General features: G+C 42.2%; 2 protein-coding genes across 2 annotated transcripts; both read left to right on the top strand.

The window, feature by feature from the left end:
- The first annotated feature begins 1,432 nt into the window (after positions 1-1,432).
- Positions 1,433-8,007, top strand: LOC117496541 (B-cell receptor CD22-like). Its single transcript, XM_034148243.1, has 11 exons — positions 1,433-1,459; positions 1,537-1,616; positions 2,513-2,863; positions 3,008-3,214; positions 3,904-4,260; positions 4,483-4,710; positions 6,622-6,882; positions 7,058-7,145; positions 7,244-7,298; positions 7,539-7,653; positions 7,794-8,007. The coding sequence occupies exons 1-10, from the start codon at positions 1,443-1,445 to the stop codon at positions 7,620-7,622; spliced, it is 1,728 nt and encodes a 575-aa protein (XP_034004134.1). The 5' UTR covers positions 1,433-1,442; the 3' UTR covers positions 7,623-7,653; positions 7,794-8,007.
- A 3,007-nt stretch (positions 8,008-11,014) lies between these two features.
- LOC117496544 lies at positions 11,015-13,011 on the top strand. The gene is made up of 4 exons (XM_034148247.1): positions 11,015-11,054; positions 11,132-11,211; positions 12,173-12,523; positions 12,668-13,011. Exons 1-4 carry the CDS (start codon positions 11,038-11,040, stop codon positions 12,907-12,909), a joined length of 690 nt encoding a protein of 229 aa, XP_034004138.1. The 5' UTR covers positions 11,015-11,037; the 3' UTR covers positions 12,910-13,011.
- The last annotated feature ends 9,461 nt before the right edge of the window (positions 13,012-22,472 follow it).

Raw genomic sequence — 22,472 nt, 5'->3', positions numbered from 1 at the left:
TATATGCATTAGAAAATAAATAGTAGCTACAGTACCCCCCTCTGAGTGAATACCTGTTGACTTCACATCTTGTACACATTTAATTAGGAGCAAAAACACACACTTCAAGTCAGATCATCACCCTTAGCTATTTGAATTACCTCTCAAACAACCTAAACTAGTTATAAATGTTTATTTTTACTGTCGGCCGGGTCAGCTGCTGCATGAGACAGACACTGAAAAGTATTATCATCTGAAATTAATCATTATGTTATTAGTATTAAATATATATAAGTATTTTTACAGCTTGTATTTTTTTACCAAGTGTTTTTATTGCTCTTGGGGCATTAAAAACAAGATTTTAACTTTAGTTTTTTATATAATATCTGCATTTTCTCTTTTGAAAAACTAAGTTTTAGTTTGGCCATAGTTATTTAATATATAAAGACTATATATTATTGAATTACAAGATTAGATATACTTTATTTGATCTAAAATATTGATGTGTTCAAATGCTCTTCTAAACAAAACTGAAAGTCCATGAAAGTTGTCTTCCTGTTTTTGTGAAGGAAGCGCCATCTCCTGGTTAAATCCTGAAATTGAAAATCTGGCAACGCCCTCTTGGAAAATAGTGGGAGGGCTTAACATTCCCAGATGCTGGTCTTTGGCAGGTAGCTGGCAGGTAGCTGGCAGGTAGTAGGCAGGAAGCAGTAAGCTGGAGTCTGAAATAAGATGCTCCATCTGTACTTTCAAGTGAAACCCGTTTTAAAGAGTTGCTTTCCAATCAGTCAAAGTGTGAAGTGTAAGTCTAATATACAGTGAATTACCTCAGATGTTAAAAGACTAAAATGGCAATAAGTTTAACTCATTTAATCTTTAAAAACAAAAGAGGCATTTAAATGTGCCAAAACAGTCACTGATGGATGTTAGAATGTGTCTCAGGGTCCTGGTTCAGTATCTGATGTTTCACTGTCCTCTAGTGGAGGATCTTAAGTGACACACATTCAGGCTTCATCACTCAGAGAGCTCCCTCCACCGTCTGCTTTAAAGGGTCAGTTCACCCAAACTAAAACACTTATTTCCCCCTTTGTGACGGTCTGTCTGTTTTCCTGTTTTATTTTCAGAAGTGTTCACCCCCTGTCTTATGTCTGTGTCTGCTTCCTGTCTCTGTGTTTTCCCTCCTTTTTGATTTTTGATTCTGTTCACCGGGTACCATTGTGTTTTTCCTGCCTGCCTAGCTCTGTCTTGTCCTTTGAGTCGTTATGCATGTTTTTAAGTTCTGTTTGTTTTGTAGGTTCTTTGAGATTACTAAATTAAAAACATGACTTAATTGTGTAGTGGGTGTTAACTGGCATTTGGCTCATCATGCATACTAATAATCTAAAGAGGAAGGAAATCTAGTCTCTTAACAGCCTGATATCCGTCTTCTGCTCATTGACGACAGAGACGGCATCTTTGAACACATGGTTCCTCCTTCACTGTGAGTAGAAACAGTTTATTGATGTAATGATTCTGTATACCTCCTGTGAACATTATTTAATCTGACATGTTTTATAGTCTCTCAGAGAGGAGAGGAGCAGCTATGAGTCTAACTGCAGCAGCGAGTGGATTAGTCGTCTTCCTGCTCTCTGTGTCAGGTACTGTACATCTACACTTACATTCATCACATGAACAGAGGGGATTCTGGGAAATGTGGGACTTGTTAAATCAGGTCACATGTGGGAATAAGTGGGATGGATTTGTGTAAAAGGCAAACCTAGCAGAAACATTTTAAATGTATTTGTGTGTAGAATTGTAGAAACTCAAAGACGTTACTAGTTTGTTTGATGGATATTCTGAAGAACTTATCGTGCGTTGCCACTGTCCTTTGCTCCAATCATCTGGATCAAATATCAGTTTGCTTATCACTTTTACAAGCGTTAAAATGAGAATATAGTGTATGCATAACTGTTCCATCCTCTCTCTGTGAAAACTTTTTGCTTAGTTTTTTTCTTAAGACGACTTAAAACTCTGTTTTTATTAAGTTTAAGTGATTTAGAGAGATATTCTTATTCTAAGTCTTAACATATCGACTCAACTCTTATGGATCATACCTCTGCACCAAACCCTTCTAGTTCCTTCTCTCCTCTCTGACCTCAGTGTTATATTTCCACACCCTGAGTTACAGCAGTCTTCTTCTTTTTCTTATCTGTATATCAGACAGAAGCTGCTCACACCTCAGTGCTCTGCATTCATAGTTATTGTTCACACTTACCTCAGCAGCATCCTGACCACAGAGCGAGCAGAGAGGGAACTGGACAGAGAATCACACACTATTCTAATTAATGTGATCGCTAATCATTCACTGTTCATTTATATGAAGGCTTTTTCCAATTGTGCCTAATAAGGAATTCAAATGTGTGTTTCTGCTCTATCCCAGTAAAGTTTGTAAAAGGTTTATTTTTACATTCTTTGTTGAAAGTACTGTACGGCAATTTCTCAACAATTTATAGATTAACTTTGATTATAGTTTCTGGTGTGCTCTGTGTTACAGCGGTTCAGGGTCAGCGTGGCTGGGGAGTGAATTACACTTCTACTAAGATCTGTGCAGTGAAAGGATCAACAGTGGAGATAAGATGCAGCTACACATACCCATCTACATGGAAAGGTCGTGTTAACACAGTACAGAAAACATTCTGGTTCACTAAAAAGAAAGATGGTGAATTTGTAGATCTGACCACAGTCTCAAAGTATGCAGGTCGTGTAGAGGATCTCTGTGAAAACAACATCTGCACTCTGAGAATCAGAAACCTGACAGAGAGCGACTCAGTTGAGTACCATTTAAGGATCATAACAAACCAAGATGCACACTGGGGTTTTCCTGGAACCACTCTGTCTGTTACAGGTAACATTTACACTGGGTTTATGACAATAACTGAGTTATAACAATTCATTTCTTAATTTCAACTTCTTGCAAATAGTGTGAATGTTTTGATTTATATTTATGTACAAACATAATGACAGTTTTGTTAATTCTAGCTTTATTCAGATCTCCAGGTGGAGAACAGATCAGGATTGTCTACTCTCCTTCAGTGTCTCAGCAGATGTTCACCTGGTCAAACTTCCTACATCTGGTTTAAGAACGGACAGGAAGTGAAGGAAGACACATCTTCTTATGCAGACTTCAGATATGATTCAGCAGACAGTTATTCCTGTGCTTTGAAGGGATATGAGGACTTCCCCTCTCCTTCAGTGTGTGAGTTTACTCAAAGTCTTCCACTAACATAATAACATTAACATACAGTATAACATATATCATCATTGCACTCATGTATCTATTTACCCACCAGAGGTCACCAGCAGACATGGCAGTGTGCAAAGACACTGAACCAGAGCTCTAGGTTTTCTGTCTGATTTTAAAATAGGTAAAATATAATCTAGCTACGAGGGATGCTACTAGAAAGAAGAATAAAGGAGAATTATGAAGGAAACTTCTTCCATGACATAAAGATTAACACGTTCCCTCAAAGTGTTTTGATTTCTGATAAAGGATGGAATCAAGTGAACACTCTGTGTTTTATTAAACTATTATTCATTAAAACATCTTCCACCGTGGAATTAAATGTGAAATGTGTTCATGTTATCTCCTCCAGATGCTCCGAGCTTTAACATGTTTTGCATTGTGTTTGTGAAAAACGTTTCCTGCTTTGTGCCTCTGGACATTTGCAAGTTGCCATTATATCTACCCTTTAATGTGAATAACTTTAAACACTTCTCCTCCAGATGCTCCAAAGCCTCCCTCTGTGTCAGTGAGTCCCTCTGCTGGGATAAAGGAGGGCAGTTCAGTGACTCTGACCTGTAGCAGTGATGCTAACCCAGCAGCTAACTACACCTGGTACAAGAAGGATGGAAATGCACATATACAAATATGTTTTTATTTTTCAGGTGTCAGAGGTCAAACCTGCAACAGAGTGATTTACACTGAGAGAAGCATCTGCGCCTTAAAAGGATCATCAGTGGACATTTCCTGCACGTACAGCAGCTTTGAAGATGATGTTAAATCTAAATTCTGGTTCAGACCTGAGCGTAGTCATCAGAGACAGAATCCCTCTCAACCTGAGGACCTTAGTGAAGACTCCCAGTATGCAGGTCGTGTTCAGATCCTTGAAACAGAGAGAGGACGCTTCACTCTGAGGACCTCTGACCTGAGAGACTCAGATTCAGCTCAGTATCTCTTCAAATTCAAAACACCAAGCTTTGAATGGGGGAGTGATTTACCTGGAACAACTCTGACTGTCACAGGTACTGATCAACACACCCTGATGTAAATACACCAGGACAGTTAAAAATACTCTAAATGTTGATAATGATCAATCAGTTTGTGTAATGAATGTTTGATGAATAGATACTGTTGTTTTTCTCTATTTATTTATCATCATTTTTTTCTGTTGCTTCATTGAAAGGTGCTATATCAATAAACTTGCCTTGCCTTGCCTTATTATTGTTTCTTGTTCTAACGTCCAGCTCTCCAGGTGCAGGTGATCAGAGCAAAGGTCTACAACTATTCTACCGAGGCAGAGCTGAAGTGTCACAGCAGCTGCAGTCCAGCTGGTTCTCTGAACTACGTCTGGTTCAAGAACGGAGAGAAAATCACATCCACGAATACATCTTCTTATGAAGGCTGGTTTCAGCCCAGAGACAACATCTCTTGTGCTCTGAAAGGACATGAAGACTTCCCCTCTCCTGCAGTGTGTGAGTTTACTCATACACACATGAACTGACATTAAAGACATACTGTACATAACCTCATCGGAGTCTTCTACAGTACATTACAGACAACCATAAAGATAAAAACAAGTATCCTACAAGCACTTTAGCTTTCAATAAACCCAACATGTTAAGTGTTACATACAGACATTACTTTGTTATGAATACAAATATGTACAGTTCTTTTTTAATGACATTTTGAAGTATAAAAACGTTGTTGCTGCATCTAATGCTCTGCTTCCTCTGCTCCTCTCCCGTACGGGATACCCCAAGGCTCTATTCTTGAGCCGATTTTATTTTCCCTGTACCTGCTCCCACTGGGCGCTATCATTAAAAAAATATGGCGTCTCATTTCATTTTTATGCAGATGACTCGCAAATCTACATGCCCCTGAAAATAAATGACCCAAACCCTCAGCAACGTCTGTCTGACTGTCTGCAGGACATCAGAGCCTGGATGGCCTTAAACTTTTTTAAATTCAATGAAAAAAAGACTGAGGTGATAATATGTGGACCCAGTGGTGGCCCCAATGCCCCGCCTGTGCTGGATTCTCTTGTCCCATATGTGAAACCCATTGTCACAAACCTGGGTGTACGGATTGATCGTGATTTTAAACTAGACAAACAGATCAATTCTGTGGTCAAATCCAGCTTCTTTCAGCTAAGACTTTTAGCAAAGGTCAAGCCTTTCCTTTCTTTTAATGACTTTGAGAAAGTAATACATTGTTTTATATCCACTAAACTGGATTACTGCAATGCTCTGTACATTGGAGTAAGCGAGGCTTCCCTGTCTCGCCTACAGCTGGTCCAGAATGATGCTGCACGCCTCCTTACAAGGACAGGCAGGTGTGAACATATTACGCCTGTACTCGCCTCTTTACATTGGCTACCAGTCAGTTTTAGAATACGATTTAAAATGTTACTGTTTGCATACAAAGCCCTAAACGGTTTAGCCCCAGCGTACCTGGCAGATCTTTTAAAACCAAACACACCCACACGGTCACTGAGGTCTGCTGACAGACTCCTTCTGGTCGTCCCTAAATCAAGGTTGAACCTTTGCTGTTGCAGCTCCAAAGTTATGGAACAAATTGCCCCTCCAGGTTAGACTTGCCCCTCCAGGTTAGACTTGCCCCTCCAGGTTAGACTTGCCCCTCCAGGTTAGACTTGCCCCTCCAGGTCAAACTTGCCCCTCCAGGTCAGACTTGCCCCTCCAGGTTAGACTTGCCCCTCCAGGTTAGACTTGCCCCTCCAGGTTAGACTTGCCCCTCCAGGTCAGACTTGCCCCTCCAGGTCAGACTTGCCCCTCCAGGTTAGACTTGCTCCAACTCAGCCTGTTTTTAAATCTCGTTTAAAAACCCACTTCTTTTCCCTGGCATTTAAAGAACAGGTGTGACACGCTTTTACATTTGGGTTTTTATCTTACTAGTGTTTTGTATTGTTTGTACGTCATGTAGGAGAGTTTCTCAGTCTGTGGCTTCTGATCTGGTTTCATTGTCTCGTGTTTCACATTTGTTTCATGTCCTGTCTGTTTTTTATGTATGTATGCTATGTTTTTATACAGTTGTTGATGCACAGCACTTTGTTCAGCTCTGTTGTTTTAAATGTGCTATAGAAATACAATGGATTGGGATTGGATTGGGATAATGTTTGATGTTATACAGTTTATTTTACTTAGATGCTCTATTAAAGCCAGTTAACAGAGAGAAGCATGAGTTGTGAAGCCATTAATATTAAGATTAAGCCATTTCAGTGGCTTTCTCCATAAGCAGGAATCTTTGATTCGACACCTGATCAAATTACAATATAGATGACTAGGGATAGTTTACAAATAAATTATAAAATAGTAAATCATGTGTCATAAAAAAATATAAATGTTAACATGAATTTTCTCTTCCAGATGCTCCAAAGCTCCCCTCTGTGTCAGTGAGTCCCTCTGCTGAGATAGAGGAGGGCAGTTCAGTGACTCTGACCTGTAGCAGTGATGCTAACCCAGCAGCTAGCTACACCTGGTACAAGGAGGATGAAGACTCTCCAAAAGCTTCAGGACAGATCTTCACCATCACTGACTTCAGAGCTGAACACAGTGGGAGTTATTCCTGTGGAGCCCAGAACAAGTTAGGACGTAGTAACTCCACCTTTCATCTGAGTGTTGGAACAGGTAAGTTCTCTACATTCACCAGACCTGATTCACTTTGTAATCTGAAGCAACCCAAGCATATTCAAAATGTCAGTGTCCAGGGAGGAACCTCCATGGTGTCAGAGGTGGATCACACTGACAATGTGATTGATCAATCTAGTAGTTAGAAGTATCACATATGTGTTCATGTTTCAAGGGAGTTCACCAATGATAGTGAATATCATCAGGACGACTCTGGGGGTCTTGATGCTGGTTCCTGTGTTTCTCCTGAGTCTCTGGACGAGGTACAACCATATCAATTCATCACTTCACACATCCTTCTAACATCTTTTGGTTTACTGTTATGAAATAAAATCTGTATTTGTTCTTGCCCTTAATCCAGGAAGAAGAAAGCTCTGCGCTCCACCACTGAAGCACATGAACCTGAAGAGATAGAGGTGAGAGAGAGCGGACCTATTGACAACATTACCCCTTCGTCAAAGCTATACTGTGGCTCATAAATGCAATGAGAAGAGAACTTGTGATTGAAGACAACTTCCTGAGTTGAAACCAGTAATTAATTTAGCCAAGAAATAATTGGGGTCAACTTTAAAATATGAACAATGTTTTATAAAATCTTAAAGTATATGCAGGTTTCATGAATGAGGGTCTAATTGTATCTTCTCTCTCTTCATCAGTTGGACTCTATCCCTGAGTATCAGAACGACTCACACACTGCAGCACAGAGAGAAGACAGAGAGGAGCAGGAAGACCTGGTGTGAAGTCCAGTCAGATTAGAGCCTCCTGCATCAGGTAAAACGCCGGGTTACGTATTGTAACCCTTGTTATATTAGTAGAGGGCGGAGCCTGTGAGAGATATAACAGGCCCACTCCACATTTAGAGTCACAGTTCCAGCTGTAACTTTACACAAAGTTTCTGTGATTTTCTTCAGACGCTCACCTGATGGAAACAAAGAAGAAGGACGTTGAAATGTCCCTGAGGAGAGCGAGGCTGTGCAGGATGTGTGCGAAGTGGATATATTCACGTTCAACTCTTAAAGCTTTTACTGTCAGTTTTCAGTAGCAGCAGCTTGTAGCTTTAGGCGCCGTTTACACGAGGAGAAAACTGCTTGTATCTGCATAGTTTCGCGTGCGTATAGCCCTATTATTTACACGAGGCCGATAGAAACTGACCCCACAAACGATAACGGGTCCCAAGGTGGATAGATTTGCAAACGAAACGCTCTGGGGGGTCAACCGAGTCCGTGTAATCACCTCTATACGAATATTTCCTGAAAAAATAGCGAAAAAAAAAAAAAATAGCACCTCTCCTGCTCATTGCTGTAGCAACCATCAAAAATAGCTGTGTTAATTAAACGCACAAGGGGTTCTTGAATGAAATAATATTATAAAAGGCAAACCAGAATTGTTAACGCCCAATATACTCCTTAAACAAAATAAACAGAGTCAGATTTCATGCATTGATCCATTATATTGACAAAGGTGCATCTCACCCGGTGTTTGTAGAGAATATCTCTCTTTTTGAGCCGTCCTCTCGATGCAATATCCACAGAGACGTGCTTCTTGGTTTCTTTCAGTTAACTTCCCCGTTGCATTTATCCATATGCTGAGGAAATGACTATATCCCGCTGAATACCAGCAATCGCCACAGACACTGACTTCCTCCTGTCAGTAGCTACTGCTAGTGCTACTGCTACTGACCATGCTACAGATATTAGTGCAAAAATATACAGCTCCTCTACCACAACCATCAGCAACAACAGATTCGGTTTCTTTCAGTTTCTTTCAGTTTCAGTTTCAGTTTCAGGGCTTAAACAGAAGGGTAGCCATGGCAACATTGCTGCGGGGCTGCTCCAGGCTGCTCTTCTTCGCGGCTTTTGGTGTATTTTGGCGGAAGTTACAGCGCCACTTACAGTCCCAGCATATGTACTACAGCGTTTCCAGCGGCCTCGTTTAAACAGACACGTTAAATGAAACAAATGCATGTGAACGGAAGACTTTTTTGAATACGCATACTGTGCATAAACGCAAACGGTCCCGTGTGAGCGGGGCCTTAGAGAATGAGCTGCTGGCAGCTTGAAGTGAATCATGTCGAGGTGTCAAACATGATTTATCGTTAAGACCAGCCGGTGGTCAGGTGCTCTATATTACTGCTTCAACTATGTGTACATGCTTATTTGTTATATGCAGACTGCAGAGTTGTTGATATTACAAAAGTCTAGTCAAATTGTTTTTTTTTATTTCACATAATAAATAACTTTGAAAAATCCTCATCAGTGTCTTGGTTAATAACTGTCCTGCTGACAGAGCCAATTAAGTCTATTCAAAACAGAGAGAGCCTAAAAACATCACATTTCACTCCATGTACAGTTTAGATGTTCACACCATGAAACATAAGCTCACTAGAAGACCTTGTTAGATGTTACTGTGTAAGATTCAAATCAGAATAAATCAACAGCCAGCTCTACAACAAGTGAAGGACCATCGGACGAGTGTTTGGAAAAGATCAGATTCAGGTTTTCTGTTTCACTTTGCGGTATATAATGTTTCATTATTAGCTAGCAATACAAAAACAAAATGTAATAAGTGTTGCCTTTGTATATCTCCCATATTGTCCCTATGTGGTGATGTGTCACTATAGGAAGGAAAGGAGCCACAGTGTTCATAAGGATCTGAGATGTTTCTGATATGAAGATCCACAGACAGAGTTTTCAACTGAGAATCTATTTCAATGATTTGCCTTTGGAAAAATGCTGATATTCATATTTTACAAACCACCCTCCCTTTCTCTTCCATCACCCTGACTCTTTATCCCTCAATCCTTCCACCCCATAACCATTCATCCTTTCATCCCTTGACCTTTCATTCCTTAATGTGTCCTTTTCCTTCACTCCTCTATTCATACACCATACAGTTTTTCTTTCTCTCTGCCCTCATCTATTTCAAGTTCTATGTACATTCAAGTGAAACCCGTTTTAAAGAGTTGCTTTCCAATCAGTCAAAGTGTGAAGTGTAAGTCTAATATACAGTAAATTACCTCAGATGTTAAAAGACTAAAATGGCAATAAGTTTAACTCATTTAATCTTTAAAAACAAAAGATGCATTTAAATGTGCCAAAACAGTCACTGATGGATGTTAGAATGTGTCTCAGGGTCCTGGTTCAGTATCTGATGTTTCACTGTCCTCTAGTGGGGGATCTTAAAGGGGACCTATCATGCAAAATGCACTTTTGTACGTCTTTTCTAAATGAATATGTGTCCCCGGTGTTCCAGAGAACTCACCAAGTGTCAGAAAACACAACCCTCTCTATTTTCCTCCATACCCAAATCTCTAAAAAAGGGGCTGCAACGGATCTGATAAAAACTGATCCAGATTTGAACACTGTCCTGACGCCAGGACGGTGGCGCTACGGCTATTGGGCCAAATCCACCAATCAGGAGGAGACAGCCACGGCCATTGCCGTTCGAAAGCGCTGGAGACGCTGTAGTACATATGCCAGGCCAGTAGGTGGTGCTGTTCTCACAGAATCAGCCCTTGCAAAAACAGAGCTAGAAATTGTCAAATTGAGCAAAATGAGGCATGGCTAAAATGCATGATCTGTTTGGTATTTTGAAAAAAAAAAGTATAAATATGCCTTATATAGGTATGGTCCTACACTATATTATTCAAATATAGCATGATAGGTCCACTTTAAGTGAGACACATTCAGGCTTCATCACTCAGAGAGCTCCCTCCACCGTCTGCTTTAAAGGGTCAGTTCACCCAAACTAAAACACTTATTTCCCCCTTCGTGACGGTCTGTCTGTTTTCCTGTTTTATTTTCAGAAGTGTTCACCCCCTGTCTTATGTCTGTGTCTGCTTCCTGTCTCTGTGTTTTCCCTCCTTTTTGATTTTTGATTCTGTTCACCGGGTACCATTGTGTTTTTCCTGCCTGCCTAGCTCTGTCTTGTCCTTTGAGTCGTTATGCATGTTTTTAAGTTCTGTTTTTTCTGTTTGTTTTGTGGGTTCTTTGAGATTACTAAATTAAAAACATGACTTAATTGTGTAGTGGGTGTTAACTGGCATTTGGCTCATCATGCATACTAATAATCTAAAGAGGAAGGAAATCTAGTCTCTTAACATCCTGATATCCGTCTTCTGCTCATTGGCTACAGAGGAAAGGCATCTTTGAACACATGGTTCCTCCTTCACTGTGAGTAGAAACAGTTTCTTGATGTAATGATTCTGTATACCTCCTGTGAACATTATTTAATCTGACATGTTGTATAGTCTCACAGAGAGGAGAGGAGCAGCTATGAGTCTAACTGCAGCAGCAAGTGGATTAGTCGTCTTCCTGCTCTCTGTGTCAGGTACTGTACATCTACACTTACATTCATCACATGAACAGAGGGGATTCTGGGAAATGTGGGACTTGTTAAATCAGGTCACATGTGGGAATAAGTGGGATGGATTCGTGTAAAAGGCAAACCTAGCAGGAACATTTTAAATGTACTCGTGTTTTTGATGGATATTCTAAAGATCTTATCGTGCGTTGCCACTGTCCTTTGCTCCAATCATCTGCATAGAACATCAGTTTGCTTATCACCTTAACAAGCGTTAAAATGAGAACATAGTGTATGCAGAACTGTTCCATCCTCTCTCTGTGAAAACATTGCTTTGTTTTTTTCTTAAGACGACTTAAAGAATCTCCAGCTCTGTTTTTATTAAGTTTAAGTGATTTAGAGAGATATTCTTGTTCTAAGTCTTAACATATTGACTCAACTCTTATGGATCATACCTCTGCACCAAACCCTTCTAGTTCCTTCTCTCCTCTCTGACCTCAGTGTTATATTTCCACACTCTGAGTTAAAAGCAGTCTTCTTCTTTTTCTTATCTGTATATCAGACAGAAGCTGCTCACACCTCAGTGCTCTGCATTTAGAGTTATTGTTCACTCTTACCTCAGCAGCATCCTGACCACAGAGCGAGCAGAGAGGGAACTGTTCAGAGAATCACACACTATTCTAATTAATATCATCGCTAATCATTCACTATTCATTTATATGAAGGCATTTTCCAACCTTGTGTCAAACTGACCATACCCTGTTTGTGTAGACTTCTGTTCTACCTGGTTTGATTAAGAAACAACAAAGTCAAAGAGTATCATTGGTTTTAAAGTGCCTAAGGAATTCACATGTGTGTTTCTGCTCGATCCAGTAAAGTCTGTAAAAGGTTTATTTTTACATTCTTTGTTGAAAGTATTGTTCAGGCAATTTCTCAACAATTTATAGATTAACTTTGATTATAGTTTCTGGTGTGCTCTGTGTTACAGCGGTTCAGGGTCAGGGTGGCTGGGGAGTGAGTTACACTTCTACTGAGATCTGTGCAGTGAAAGGATCAACAGTGGAGATAAACTGCAGCTACACATACCCATCTAGATGGAAAGGTCGTGTTAACACATTAGAGAAAACATTCTGGTTCACTAAAAAGAAAGATGGTGAATTGTTAGATCTGACCACAGTCTCAGAGTATGCAGGTCGTGTAGAGGATCTCTGTGGAAACAACATCTGCACTCTGAGAATCAGAAACCTGACAGAGAGCGACTCAGCTAAGTACTGGTTCAGGTTTGAAACAAACCTAGCTGGATACTGGGGTAATCCTGGAACCACTCTGTCTGTTACAGGTAACATTTACACAGGGTTTATGACAATAACTGAGTTATAACAATTCATTTCTTATTTTCAACTTCTTGCAAATAGTGTGAATGTTTTGATTTATATTTATGTATGAACATAATGACAGTTTTGTTAATTCTAGCTTTATTCAGATCTCCAGGTGCAGGTGAACAGATCAGGATCGTCTACTCTCCTTCAGTGTCTCAGCAGATGTTCACCTGGTCAAACTTCCTACATCTGGTTTAAGAACGGACAGGAAGTGAAGGAAGACACATCTTCTTATGCAGACTTCAGATATGATTCAGCAGACAGTTATTCCTGTGCTTTGAAGGGATATGAGGACTTCCCCTCTCCTTCAGTGTGTGAGTTTACTCAAAGTCTTCCACTAACATAATAACATTAACATACAGTATAACATATATCATCATTGCACTCATGTATCTATTTACCCACCAGAGGTCACCAGCAGACATGGCAGTGTCCAAAGACACTGAACCAGGGCTCCAGGTTTTCTGTCTGATTTTAAAATCGGTAAAATATAATCTAGCTACGAGGGATGCTACTAGAAAGAAGAATAAAGGAGAATTATGAAGGAAACTTCTTCCATGACATAAAGATTAACACGTTCCCTCAAAGTGTTTAGATTTCTGATAAAGGATGGAATCAAGTGAACACTCTGTGTTTTATTAAACTATTATTCATTAAAACATCTTCCACCGTGGAATTAAATGTGAAATGTGTTCATGTTATCTCCTCCAGATGCTCCGAGCTTTAACATGTTTTGCATAGTGTGGCGAAGTCCCTCCCCTTCCGGTGGACCTCCATGGGACCTTATTTCGGAAAAATTATGTATTGAAGTCAATGGAGAGAGAAAGATTATCTTTCGATCCCGTTTGAATTGTTCCACGAATTACACATATGATGTTTGTCAATTTAAAAGATAATTTTGCAAGTCAAAAAAAAAAGATGTGTCGTAAAACTGTGAAGTAACACATTTGTTTGTGTGAAACGCTCAATGAACTACATCTCTGGTCAACAACACACGTCACCAAGATGGCCATCACTACTGTCTTGTCAACAAAACGATTGACGACCCTCACTATCACCACAATGAAACACGCCCTGAAGAATGTCATGCAAAGCTGCCTGCCTGCCTTCCTTTGATTCTCTCTGAACTGCCTGGTCTTTTTCATTTCAACCATTTGTGCAGATAGCATGAAGTAGAAAAGATCGCCAATCGCCGATGCTAGCGTTAGCGTTAGCATTTGTCCCCCGGGCTTAAATTGTGTATTATAGAATGATCACACCGGTGACAGTACTCTTCAAAGGGTTCACGAAATATGACTGCTACTCTTACTGTTTAACATTTTGGGTTACTTAATGTTACTTCATGTTAAGTGATTCTTAATTCGGTGATTCTGACATGATTCAAGATGGTGCCTGTGTCGGGTCGCCGCTCCCTCAGCTCTCTACCTTTAGCTATCCTGTTTTTGTTTTATGTTTGTCAGAATGTCTCTGCTCTGCTCGTTTACGATCGCCAAGCTCTCCTCCACCTCAGACCCTCACTGGAGTTGATATTGCTGCCCAAACCTACATCTGGCAACCATAAATCGTCCCCCCCCCCTCTACTGTCGAATATTCCCACCTACCTGCGCCGGTTGCCCTGCATCCTGCCTCGCCGAAAGCGCTTTAGACGACTGGGAAAGCGTGGTGGTGCACTGGTCCATCTTAAGGCATACCTGACGGCTTCTTCTGGGACTTATCCACGCCTCGGATGTCATGGCCCTCCCGCTGCACGCCATGTGAGGGATCGGTGGATTCGCCCTGTTTTTCCGGAGCTGCGGACTCTGCTGGGCCCGCTGGCAGCTCCTCCTGCCCGACTGACTGCTCCCGGCCCGCGCGGAGTTCAACACGCACATCTTCGTCAGCTGAGACGCACTACACCTTCGGCAAGCCCGGAGCGAAAACTTTGCATGGCTTTGCTAAACGCTAGGTCGATAGCAAACAAAACGTTCCTGCTAAACGACTTCTTCACCTCTCGTGAACTGGATTTTATGTTTCTGACGGAGACCTGGGTCCACGCTGGCGAGTATACACCGTTGTCTGAACTTCTTCCTCCTGACTGTACATTCTTCAGCTCCCCCCGTGCCACTGGCCATGGTGGGGGCATAGCATCAGTGTTTAGAGCTAGCCTCCAATGCCGATTGCTTCACCCTGTAACTAGCTATGCTAGCTTTGAGTTGCAGCTTTTTGAACTGAACCCGGCCTCGCCTATACTCTGCCCAGTCGTGTATCGTCCGCCAAAGTGCAATAAGGATTTTATAAATGACTTTTCTGACTTTCTGTCCGGGATCATGGTGAAATATGATCGTGTTTTGATCTCCGGAGACTTCAATGTCCATGTGTGTTGCGAGTCCAAACCTCTGGTTAGGGACTTTTTAAATCTCCTTGATTCTCTTGGTCTCGTTCAGTCCGTGGCTGGCCCAACACACGAAAAAGGACACACTTTGGACTTAGTATTATCGTTTGGACTGTCTGTATCTGTGGACGAAATATGTGCAGCAACGCGTATCTCAGACCATTTACCGGTGATGTTTACAACCTCGATCCCTTCCGCAGGAGTCGAATCACGTGCCCCTGCGCGTCGTCTGCGTTCGATTAACCCCTTGACTGCCTCACAGTTTTCTGATGTTTTTAATGCTTCTCCTATCTGTAAATTAGAGGTGAACTGTGTTTTTAGTGCTGATGAGCTTATCTCCATGTTTGACTCGACATGCACACTAATACTGGATTCTGTTGCTCCTTTTACGCTTAGACGCACCAAAGTTCTCTCAGAGCCGTGGCTCAATGACTGTACTCGTGCTCTTAGAAGCACCTGCAGGCATGCAGAGAGAAAATGGAAAAAGGATAAACTCCATGTCTCCTTAGAAATCCTTCGTGCTTGCCTTTCTGACTACCAGACGGCAGTCAAAGCAGCCAAAACAGAGCACATTTCTCTGTTAATCTCCAAAAACAGCCATAAACCTCAGGTTCTTTTTAATGTCCTCAACTCTATCATTAATCCCTGTGATGTTCCTCCAATTGTGCCCCATCGACTACTCTCTGTGATAAGTTTCTTACATTTTTTATTGAAAAAGTATCTGCTCTTAGGCTAGCCCACACTAGTGCTAACCCAGATCCTGCTCCTTTTCTGTGCCCTGCTGTCCTCGACCACTTTGAGCCTGTATCCCTCTCTTCTCTCTCGGATGTAGTCAAGCACCTGCAGCCGACAAACTGCACCTCAGACAGCATTCCCTCTCGCCTTCTCAGAGATGTTTTAGGATCAGTTGGAGCAAGTATTTTATTAATTTTAAACACCTCTCTTAGCTCAGGATGTGTCCCAGCTGCCTTCAAACATGCCGTGGTTAAGCCACTACTTAAAAAGAAAAATCTCGACCCTTCCATTCTCGCAAATTTTAGGCCCATCTCCCAGCTACCTTTTTTATCAAAAGCCCTGGAGCGAGTAGTCTACGCCCAGCTGCAGTCTTTTTTAACCACGCATGGAATCCATGAAAAGTTTCAGTCTGGCTTCAAACCCATGCACAGTACTGAAACAGCCCTTTTAAGAGTTTTTAATGATCTGCTCCTAGGCGCCGACTCAGGTAGCCCAGCTGTCTTGGTGCTGTTAGACTTGACAGCTGCCTTCGACACTGTGGACCATAGCATCCTGTTGTCACGGCTTGAACAGTCCGCTGGCATCACAGGCTCTGCCCTTGCATGGTTCAGGTCCTACCTGACAGACCGTAGCTTCTCGGTACAGCTTGGTGCCTTCTCCTCAGCCATAGCCCCTCTTACCTGTGGGGTTCCCCAAGGCTCGATTCTGGGCCCCATCCTTTTTCTACTGTACATACTACCCCGAGGTTCAATTCTCACAAAACACAACATCCCCTTCCACTGCTACGCCGACGATGTACAGATCTATCTGCCACTCAATTCAAATGTTAACTCATTACAGCTATTGATGGACTGCTTAGCAGAGATCAAATCCTGGCTGAGCCAAAATGTCCTCAACCTCAATGAGAGCAAGACTGAGGTTATCTTTTTTGGACCCCAACCTCTAGCCTCCCAGGTTGATATTCTGGGCTCCCTCAAAAATAATATCCTCCCCTCTGTCACGAACCTTGGAGTGACCTTCAATAGCGCTTTTAAATTTGACAAGCAGGTCAGCAGCGTAGTCAAAACCTGCTTTTTTAAAATACGACTATTGGCCAAGACTAAGTCGTTTTTATCATTTGAGGACCTGGAAAGGGTTATTAACGCCTTTGTTACCTCGAGGTTGGACTACTGCAACGCTCTGTACGTGGGTATGGACCAGGCGTCAATTAAACGCCTGCAGCTAGTCCAGAACGCAGCTGCACGTCTACTCACTGGCCACAAAAAGCGTGACCACATCACCCCAATTCTGGCCTCACTGCACTGGCTTCCGGTTCCGAATTGATTTTAAAATCCTTTTATTTGTTTTTAAAGCACTAAATGGGCTGGCTCCGGCCTATATAGCTGAACTCCTCCAGCACTACACCCCAACAAGAGCTTTAAGGTCTGCTGACCAGCTGTTGCTGATAGTGCCCAAGACCAGGCTCAAAACCCGAGGGCACCGAGCCTTCGCAGCAGCTGGCCCGAGGCTCTGGAACACTCTGCCCCTCCATGTGAGGTCGGCCCAGACCCTAGGGGTTTTTAAATCTACTCTTAAGACACACTTCTTCTCCCTGGCCTTTTAGTCAGAGCGGAGCACGACTCCTGACTTTTCCCTGTGTTTTCTTTTTAAATTTCTGTTGTAATTTATTGTCTTTTATTGTGATTATAGAAATATGTTTTTATGTGATTGTAGTTATTACATGTACAGCACTTTGGCCCGACCAAAAATCGCTTTTAAATGTGCTCTATAAATAAACCCTGATTTGATTTGATTTGATTTAAGGCTAATACAAATGACAAGGCTGTAATGCTAACTAACGTGCTAGCTACTAGCTAGGTAGCTAACTTGATCCAGACACTCCTGGTCCTTTCATCAGACGGGAAGCAAAAGAACGAGCAAGACCCATTGCTGGTATGATAACAACCTGGTACTAAGCACACAGGCATCTTGTTAAAGTTATCTTATCTTAGCCAGCGCCATATAGATAGATTATATCTATATGGCGCTGATCTTAGCTATCTCTTAGTGGAGGAAAACAATTATGACATCACTTACGCGACTCTGGGATTTGTAGTCTTTCTAGTTGCGTATTTTTCATAGTCTTATATTTCAACAGTTTTACGACAAACTGTGACTTTTTTGACATGGAAATGATTTTTTTAAATTGACAAACATCATATGTGTAATTCATGGCACAATTCAAACGGGATCGAAAGATAAGTTTTCTCTCTCCATTGACTTCAATACATTATTTTTCCGAAATAAGGTCCCATGGACCGGAAGTAGATGGGCGTGATTTCGCCACTCTATTGTGTTTGTGAAAAACGTTTCCTGCTTTGTGCCTCTGGACATTTGCAAGTTGCCATTATATCTACCCTTTAATATGAATAACTTTCTGGTTCACTGAGAAGAAAGATCATGAATTTGTAGATCTGAAAACAGACTCAGAGTATGCAGGTCGTGTAGAGGATCTCTGTGGAAACAACATCTGCACTCTGAGAATCAGAAACCTGACAGAGAGCGACTCAGCTGAGTACATATTCAGGATCAAAACAAACCAAGATGAACACTGGGGTCGTCCTGGAACCACTCTGTCTGTTACAGGTAACATTTACACTGGGTTTATGACAATAACTGAGTTATAACAATTAATTTCTTAATTTCAACTTCTAGCAAATAGTGTGAATGTTTTGATTTATATTTATGCATGAACATAATGACAGTTTTGTTAATTCTAGCTTTATTCAGATCTCCAGGTGCAGGAGAACAGATCAGGATCGTCTACTCTCCTTCAGTGTCTCAGCAGATGTCCACCTGGTCAAACTTCCTACATCTGGTTTAAGAACGGACAGGAAGTGAAGGAAGACACATCTCCTCATGCAGACTTCAGATATGATTCAGCAGACAGTTATTCCTGTGCTTTGAAGGGATATGAGGACTTCCCCTCTCCTTCAGTGTGTGAGTTTACTCAAAGTCTTCCACTAACACAATAACATTAACATACAGTATAACATATATCATCATTGCACTCATGTATCTATTTACCCACCAGAGGTCACCAGCAGACATGGCAGTGTCCAAAGACACTGAACCAGGGCTCCAGGTTTTCTGTCTGATTTTAAAATAGGTAAAATATAATCTAGCTACGAGGGATGCTACTAGAAAGAAGAATAAAGGAGAATTATGAAGGAAACTTCTTCCATGACATAAAGATTAACACGTTCCCTCAAAGTGTTTTGATTTCTGATAAAGGATGGAATCAAGTGAACACTCTGTGTTTTATTAAACTATTATTCATTAAAACATCTTCCACCGTGGAATTAAATGTGAAATGTGTTCATGTTATCTCCTCCAGATGCTCCGAGCTTTAACATGTTTTGCATTGTGTTTGTGAAAAACGTTTCCTGCTTTGTGCCTCTGGACATTTGCAAGTTGCCATTATATCTACCCTTTAATGTGAATAACTTTAAACACTTCTCCTCCAGATGCTCCAAAGCCTCCCTCTGTGTCAGTGAGTCCCTCTGCTGAGAGAGAGGAGGGCAGTTCAGTGACTCTGACCTGTAGCAGTGATGCTAACACAGCAGCTAGCTACACCTGGTACAAGACGGATGGAAATGCACATATACAAATATGTTTTTATTTTTCAGGTGTCAGAGGTCAAACCTGCAACAGAGTGATTTACACTGAGAGAAGCATCTGCGCCTTAAAAGGATCATCAGTGGACATTTCCTGCACGTACAGCAGCTTTGAAGATGATGTTAAATCTAAATTCTGGTTCATTCCTGAGCGTAGTCATCAGAGACAGAATCCCTCTCAACCTGAGGACCTTAGTGAAGACTCCCAGTATGCAGGTCGTGTTCAGATCCTTGAAACAGAGAGAGGACGCTCCACTCTGAGGACCTCTGACCTGAGAGACTCAGATTCAGCTCAGTATCTCTTCAAATTCAAAACACCAAGCTTTGAATGGGGGAGTGATTTACCTGGAACAACTCTGACTGTCACAGGTACTGATCAACACACCCTGATGTAAATACACCAGGACAGTTAAAAATACTCTAAATGTTGATAATGATCAATCAGTTTGTGTAATGAATGTTTGATGAATAGATACTGTTGTTTTTCTCTATTTATTTATCATCAATTTTTTCTGTTGCTTTATTGAAAGGTGCTATATCAATAAACTTGCCTTGCCTTGCCTTATTATTGTTTCTTGTTCTAACGTCCAGCTCTCCAGGTGCAGGTGATCAGAGCAAAGGTCTACAACTATTCTACCGAGGCAGAGCTGAAGTGTCACAGCAGCTGCAGTCCAGCTGGTTCTCTGAACTACGTCTGGTTCAAGAACGGAGAGAAAATCACATCCACGAATACATCTTCTTATGAAGGCTGGTTTCAGCCCAGAGACAACATCTCTTGTGCTCTGAAAGGACGTGAAGACTTCCCCTCTCCTGCAGTGTGTGAGTTTACTCATACACACATGAACTGACATTATAGACATACTGTACATAACCTCATCGGAGTCTTCTACAGTACATTACAGACAACCATAAAGATAAAAACAAGTATCCTACAAGTACTTTAGCTTTCAATAAACCCAACATGTTAAAGGTGGGGTAGGTAAGTTTGAGAAACCGGCTCGAGATACACTTTTTGTTATATTCCATGGAATGCTCTTAACATCCCGATAGCAATGAATATCTGGAGTGCTTTGACAAAAAATCCATAAAAAAATGTCATCTGTGGAAGCTGTAGTACTGTAAAAAGCACGACCAATCATTTTAGCCGGCCTGGCTAAAATAACTGGATGGCCTACCTGCCTGTCAGCCTTCCATCTGTGCACAAACTTATCTCGTGCCCTCATTGGTCATGTGCGCGTTCGTGTGTGTTGGAGGAGGGGCTCTATAAGGAAATGGCAGATTTTCTCCTGTTGTGTATTTTCAAATTCTAGCGATCTCGAGCCGGTTTCTCAAACTTACCTACCCTACCTTTAAGTGTTACATACAGAAATTACTTTGTTATGAATACAAATATGTACAGTTCTTTTTTTAATGACATTTTGAAGTATAAAAACGTTGTTGCTGCATCTAATGCTCTGCTTCCTCTGCTCCTCTCCCGTACGGCATACCCCAAGGCTCCATTCTTGGGCCGATTTTATTTTCCCTGTACCTGCTCCCACTGGGCGCTATCATTAAAAAAATATGGCGTCTCATTTCATTTTTATGCAGATGACTCGCAAATCTACATGCCCCTGAAAATAAATGACCCAAACCCTCAGCAACGTCTGTCTGACTGTCTGCAGGACATCAGAGCCTGGATGGCCTTAAACTTTTTTAAATTCAATGAAAAAAAGACTGAGGTGATAATATGTGGACCCAGTGGTGGCCCCAATGCCCCGCCTGTGCTGGATTCTCTTGTCCCATATGTGAAACCCATTGTCACAAACCTGGGTGTACGGATTGATCGTGATTTTAAACTAGACAAACAGATCAATTCTGTGGTCAAATCCAGCTTCTTTCAGCTAAGACTTTAGCAAAGGTCAAGCCTTTCCTTTCTTTTGATGACTTTGAGAAAGTAATACAATGTTTTATATCCACTAAACTGGATTACTGCAATGCTCTGTACATTGGAGTAAGCAAGGCTTCCCTGTCTCGCCTACAGCTGGTCCAGAATGCTGCTGCACGCCTCCTTACAAGGACAGGCAGGTGTGAACATATTACGCCTGTACTCGCCTCTTTACATTGGCTACCAGTCAGTTTTAGAATACGATTTAAAATGTTACTGTTTGCATACAAGGCCCTAAACGGTTTAGCCCCAGCGTACCTGGCAGATCTTTTAAAACCAAACACACCCACACGGTCACTGAGGTCTGCTGACAGACTCCTTCTGGTCGTCCCTAAATCAAGGTTGAAGCAGCGAGGAGACAGAGCCTTTGCTGTTGCAACTCCAAAGTTATGGAACGAATTGCCCCTCCAGGTTAGACTTGCCCCTCCAGGTTAGACTTGCCCCTCCAGGTTAGACTTGCCCCTCCAGGTTAGACTTGCCCCTCCAAGTTAGACTTGCCCCTCCAGGTTAGACTTGCCCATCCAGGTTAGACTCGCCCCTCCAGGTTAGACTTGCCCCTCCAGGTTAGACTTGCCCCTCCAGGTTAGACTCGCCCCTCCAGGTTAGACTTGCCCATCCAGGTTAGACTCGCCCCTCCAGGTTAGACTTGCCCCTCCAGGTTAGACTTGCCCCTCCAGGTTAGACTTGCCCCTCCAGGTTAGACTTGCCCCTCCAGGTTAGACTCGCCCCTCCAGGTTAGACTTGCCCATCCAGGTTAGACTTGCCCCTCCAGGTTAGACTTGCCCCTCCAGGTCAGACTTGCCCCTCCAGGTCAGACTTGCCCCTCCAGGTTAGACTTGCCCCTCCAGGTTAGACTTGCCCCTCCAGGTTAGACCTGCCCCTCCAGGTTAGACCTGCCCATCCAGGTTAGACTCGCCCCTCCAGGTTAGACTTGCCCCTCCAGGTCAGACTTGCCCCTCCAGGTCAGACTTGCCCATCCAGGTTAGACTTGCCCCTCCAGGTTAGACTTGCCCCTCCAGGTTAGACTTGCCCCTCCAGGTTAGACTTGCCCCTCCAGGTCAAACTTGCCCCTCCAGGTTAGACTTGCCCCTCCAGGTTAGACTTGCCCCTCCAGGTTAGACTTGCCCCTCCAGGTTAGACTTGCCCCTCCAGGTTAGACTTGCCCCTCCAGGTCAAACTTGCCCCTCCAGGTTAGACTTGCCCCTCCAGGTTAGACTTGCCCC

Source organism: Trematomus bernacchii, unplaced genomic scaffold, assembly GCF_902827165.1.
Source record: "Trematomus bernacchii unplaced genomic scaffold, fTreBer1.1, whole genome shotgun sequence".
Classification (NCBI taxonomy): Eukaryota; Metazoa; Chordata; class Actinopteri; order Perciformes; family Nototheniidae; genus Trematomus; species Trematomus bernacchii.
Note: the sequence above shows the minus strand (reverse complement) of the source record. Positions and strands in the feature narration are given on the sequence as shown.

Bases quoted from the DNA above. Each gene is read 5' to 3' on its own strand.
- LOC117496541 (XM_034148243.1), top strand. The intron at 6,883-7,057 runs GTAAGTTCTCTA...TCATGTTTCAAG, and splicing joins TCATCTGAGTGTTGGAACAG to GGAGTTCACCAATGATAGTG. The intron at 7,299-7,538 runs GTGAGAGAGAGC...TCTCTTCATCAG, and splicing joins ATGAACCTGAAGAGATAGAG to TTGGACTCTATCCCTGAGTA.
- LOC117496544 (XM_034148247.1), top strand. The intron at 11,212-12,172 runs GTACTGTACATC...TCTGTGTTACAG, and splicing joins CTTCCTGCTCTCTGTGTCAG to CGGTTCAGGGTCAGGGTGGC. The intron at 12,524-12,667 runs GTAACATTTACA...AGCTTTATTCAG, and splicing joins AACCACTCTGTCTGTTACAG to ATCTCCAGGTGCAGGTGAAC.